Genomic DNA, 4,423 nt, shown 5'->3' with positions numbered 1-4,423 from the left:
AATTTCATAATTAGAGATAAAAATAGAGTTTTAGACCATCACGGGGATTTGCAACCATGTAACAATATCTTTCAACTTCATTTGAAGGTGTCTTACTTGGATGTTTAATGCATCAACCTTATACAAACCTCATCCTTACTCTAATCACTACAACAAAAACTTATGTTCTTTTCTAGTTGAATAGTAATTATGTGGAACAAAAGCATAATGGAACCAAATGCAGTGAATCTCAAAGTAAACTTCAAAGGCCAGTGTCAGCATATCTATTGTGTACATAAATGGGATGGGAGGTTAGTGGAACATGTAGAAACTTATTAAAATCAAAATAAACAAAATAAAAGGCAATGTTTTACAGTAAATGAGAGAGAGAGGTATCTCCGTCACCAAGTGAGAAAGATCTTCCTCTTCTTCACCTAGCATAAAAAAATAAAAAGAAAAAGAGAAAGAGAAACCTTCCTCACTTGGCCCTGAAGTTCTTCTTGCTAATGAAGGTCTGGCCAAATTGCCAACTCGGGGGGACAACATGCCAAGAAGTGGACACCCTCTCATCACTGGTAGTGACCCTAAAAGAGAGAGACTGGCCTGTGAGGTCGATATCTGATTGCCAATTTTGACCCCAATTGCGCTTCATGTCGACCCACCCCATCTTTTTGCCCTTCACACGCATCCTCACAATGTCTCCGGCACCCCCCACGTTCCACACGAGCACCAAATTGAAGTACTGGTGTCCCGTTATAGTGAATCGCATTCCCCCCTTCTTCTTGCAAGGGACCCTGCAATCGCAACCATTGATTCATTCTATCAGAGATGAAGATAAGCTCAGATTGATGCCTATGGATGTGGTGAAATTAGAACCATGTGTTTATTAGAGATCATTGGACCAAAAAGGAAACAACAGAACGCTTGAGGTTATATTAAAAAAAACTAATTTCAGGAATAGCTTATCATATAGAACTGCTAAGCATGTTCGTATAGTGACTTGCCTGCGATAGGCCACGGGGACAATCCCGGCCTCGTACTTGGCCAAGGTGAGGAATGCCGGCATGGCGAGGTCGAAGTGGTGCCGGGGCGGGTTGCACCACCCGCCATTGTCGCTGGGTTGATCCCAATTAGGGGGGCATAGGTTTGTGGCAGTCACAACTATGGAGCGTCGCCTTCCGAGGCACCACTTGGCTTCCCCAGTGCATCTGATCTCATAGCACGACCCACACTTGAGCCCATCATTGAACATTGCACTGCTCAACGCTGCCGTTTGCAGCCCATAGCCCTGCTGGTTCAGGTCTCCATACCCACAGGCTCCCCCTGCAAGTGTCATCCACAAACCAGACATATAGGCAGATCATGTATAACTCTATACAGAAAATGGAGAAAAGCAAATAATAATCATAATAACATCCATATCACTATAATATGATCCGTATGATTGTAGAAAATCCATGGTCATATGTGTTCATGGAGGGATATTTCTATAGGACAATAACAATTATAGGGACAGGCTGGGGTTGTGGTGATGGCACCCCCTCACTTTAGTCACCACGTTGTAGTTTTCATCCCTACCACTAACACCACCCTACTAACACTTTCAAAAAGTTATTTCTTAATACTTGAAAAAATGAATAGGGGCCTGTCTTCTCTACTGAATAAACCAAAAAAATGAAAAGAATAATCTATAAAAACAAGGAAAACCTATGGTCATGAGTGCCATCGATATCCGTCTGATTGACAGAACAGCATGAACATGACATGACTCATGATGGGTCCCAATCTCTCCCCATCACCATTCATCATTGATGTGAAAGTAATGGACACTTTGTTTTATGACATATGGATCACAATATACTTGGGAAAAATATATCATTACGAGAACCACGAGCCATATCAAATTCTACTCATATAACAGCCATATCAAAAGAGGAAATGGTAACTAAAAGAAGTTATCTTTATGTCTTATAAAAAGGTCCAAACACAAGCACAACACACCGAATGTGCTGCAGATCGACTCAAACATTTGTCATCAACAATGAACGGTCGAGATGAACCATGCACCACTCAAGTGGCAAACTATCGATCCCATGAAAGTAATAATTCATCTCAACCACTCAACAACTGGTTGAGATGAAATGCAACACCCTGTCCGCGTGCCGCACCCCATTGCAAAATAGCTACTTTTATATAAAAAAAAGTCTCATACACAATCCCTTTCGACAAAATAAAAAAGAAATGTATACAATAAGAGACAATCTTACCCATTGTCCCAGAGCCATCATTTCCACCATAGAAGGTGGCGTGAGCATGCTTCCATTTCCCGCCTCTGTATTGGCCGTACTTCTTTGCATCGCCGAACAACAGAAGAGACAAGAGCAGAAGCAACAACAAGAAGGGCATCGAAAGCGCCATCGGAAGGCTTTAAGAGAAACTAAGTGGTGACAAGCATTGCTGAATGAGAGCATCTGACATTTATATGCATAATATGCGTGTGAAATTGTCTCGACAATCCACCGTATTAGAAGCCTGGAGTGATTGTTGGGAATTTGGTTGAACAGTGTCCCCTGCACCTCTCTCTTCCCTACATTTATGCCTCACTATGTGGAAACAAACACTCCAACTCCTTTAAGGCAAGGTTGTTTGTGAGAGCCTGCTGACTCACCAACGTCCACCTTTAAGACCTTGTAATAAACCCACATGCCTATATGTAGGATACGGTTTTTATGAGTCCATGTAGAAATGAGTCACCTCTTAAAAATTTAATTTATTTTTGAGATGGATTTTTGGACCTAATGACATGTAAATTGAGATCATGAATATGAAGAAATAAATAAATTTTGAAAATTAAAAATAATAATTCTATTAAAAAAACATTTGGACCATTGGTTTCAATGGTTTTTAAATGGACTACCTATTCGTATCTCTGTTTGTTTCAATTGTTTTTAGATGGACCACCTATTTGCGTCCATCTTTAAGATGGATGCTTTTATATCTCGGGGATCGTGAATATAGAAATGTGGTCCCCGCCCCATGAAACACTTTTCCAAATAAATATAGATGGTGTAGGAATATTCCTAAAAACATCACATTTTAAATGTTGAAAATTTTATTTTATATTTTATATTCATGATCATCTTCTTCTAGATCGTGAATCCCTAAAATTTTGGATTAAAACTCCAACTTTAAGATAGATTTGAGAGGGGGGACCGTGTTTCTTTCATCTCTCTTTAACAGCCGTTCTTTAATGACATTAGTAGCTATCCAAGTAAAACTAAAGTAAACAAACTTTCTTAGTCAAACAATGACATTAGTAGCTATCCAAGTAAAACTAAATTAAACAAACTTTCTTAGTCAAATGTAATCATGTTAGTGTCAATTTTGATGATCCTTTCAAAGAGAAAAATTTTGGGTTTGGACAAAAGGAGCCATCAAAACTCTACGGACAAAGGCAGATTTATATGGATCTTTTATGTTGTCATTTATGTGCAAAATGTGTAATATTTATGTGTGAAAGAGAGAGAAATGTGTGATATTTATGTGTGCGAGAGAGAGAGACGCTGTTCTTTCATGTTTAATAAATTTGTGGAAATTTAGCAATTTCATAAGGGCTCGTTTGGCTCATGGGATTCAAAATTCCATGAGTTATTTTTCCTTGAAAAGCTGGCCAATCGTGTTTGGTTCGTTTAAAATTGACATTTCTGTTGGAATTGAGATTTTCGTGGAATTCATGAATGTTCATTTTAAGCCTAAATTTTGAAAATCTCATTTCCACCAAACTAGGTGGAATTGACATTTCATGGAAATGGTCCATTTTGATGCTGAAGAACGAAAAAAAATTATTAAAATTTTACAAAGAGAAACTATATCAAATTTTAAAGCAATAAAATATATTAAAATTTTAGAGAGAGAAATTATGTCAAATTTTAGAGAAAGCGAAAGTATACGAAATTTTTTAGAGAGAGAAACTATCTTAAATTTTTAGAGAGAAAAACTATCTCAAATTTAAAATTTTAGAGAGACCTATTAAAATTTTAGAATTTTAGAAAGAGAAAATATCTTATAATTTTAAAGAGAGAAACTACATTAAATTTTAAAGAGAGGAACTACTTAAAATATGTTAGAGAGAAATATCTCAAAACATTTAGAGAGATAAATTATATCAATTTTTAAATATTAGAGAGAGAGCATATTAAAATTTTAGAGATTAGAAACTATATCAAATATTAGATAGAGAAAATACCGGAAATTTTTAGAGAGAAACTATCTCAAATTTTAAGTTTAAGAGAGAGAAAATATCTTAAAACTTTAGAGAGAGAAATTATTTTTTTAAAAAAATAAGGGAAACTATCTCAAATTATGTTTTAGAAAGAGAAAGTGTATTAAAATTAGAGAGAGAAACTGCATGAAAATTTTAGAGAGAGAAACTATCTCAGAGAGT

General features: G+C 36.5%; 1 protein-coding gene across 1 annotated transcript; it reads right to left on the bottom strand.

Annotated features, from left to right (window-relative positions):
* Positions 1-218: 218 nt before the first annotated feature.
* On the bottom strand, positions 219-2,428 carry LOC18432948 (expansin-A4). Its single transcript, XM_006843047.4, has 3 exons — positions 2,247-2,428; positions 984-1,302; positions 219-773 (listed from the first exon to the last, which is right to left on the bottom strand). The coding sequence occupies exons 1-3, from the start codon at positions 2,395-2,397 to the stop codon at positions 458-460; spliced, it is 786 nt and encodes a 261-aa protein (XP_006843110.1). The 5' UTR covers positions 2,398-2,428; the 3' UTR covers positions 219-457.
* Between the last annotated feature and the right edge of the window lie 1,995 nt (positions 2,429-4,423).

This window comes from Amborella trichopoda, chromosome 7 (genome assembly GCF_054954075.1).
Source record: "Amborella trichopoda isolate Santa Cruz 75 chromosome 7, AtrichopodaSantaCruz75HAP2 v2.0, whole genome shotgun sequence".
NCBI classification, from domain to species: Eukaryota; Viridiplantae; Streptophyta; class Magnoliopsida; order Amborellales; family Amborellaceae; genus Amborella; species Amborella trichopoda.
Note: the sequence above shows the minus strand (reverse complement) of the source record. Positions and strands in the feature narration are given on the sequence as shown.

Coding starts and splice junctions, on each gene's coding strand:
- LOC18432948 (XM_006843047.4), bottom strand. CDS start 2,397: ATGGCGCTTTCGATGCCCTTCTTGTTGTTGCTTCTGCTCTTGTCTCTT. Junction 1,303..2,246: donor TGATGGCTCTGGGACAATGG/GTAAGATTGTCT, acceptor TGACACTTGCAG/GGGGAGCCTGTGGGTATGGA. Junction 774..983: donor GTCCCCGTGGCCTATCGCAG/GCAAGTCACTAT, acceptor TTGCGATTGCAG/GGTCCCTTGCAAGAAGAAGG.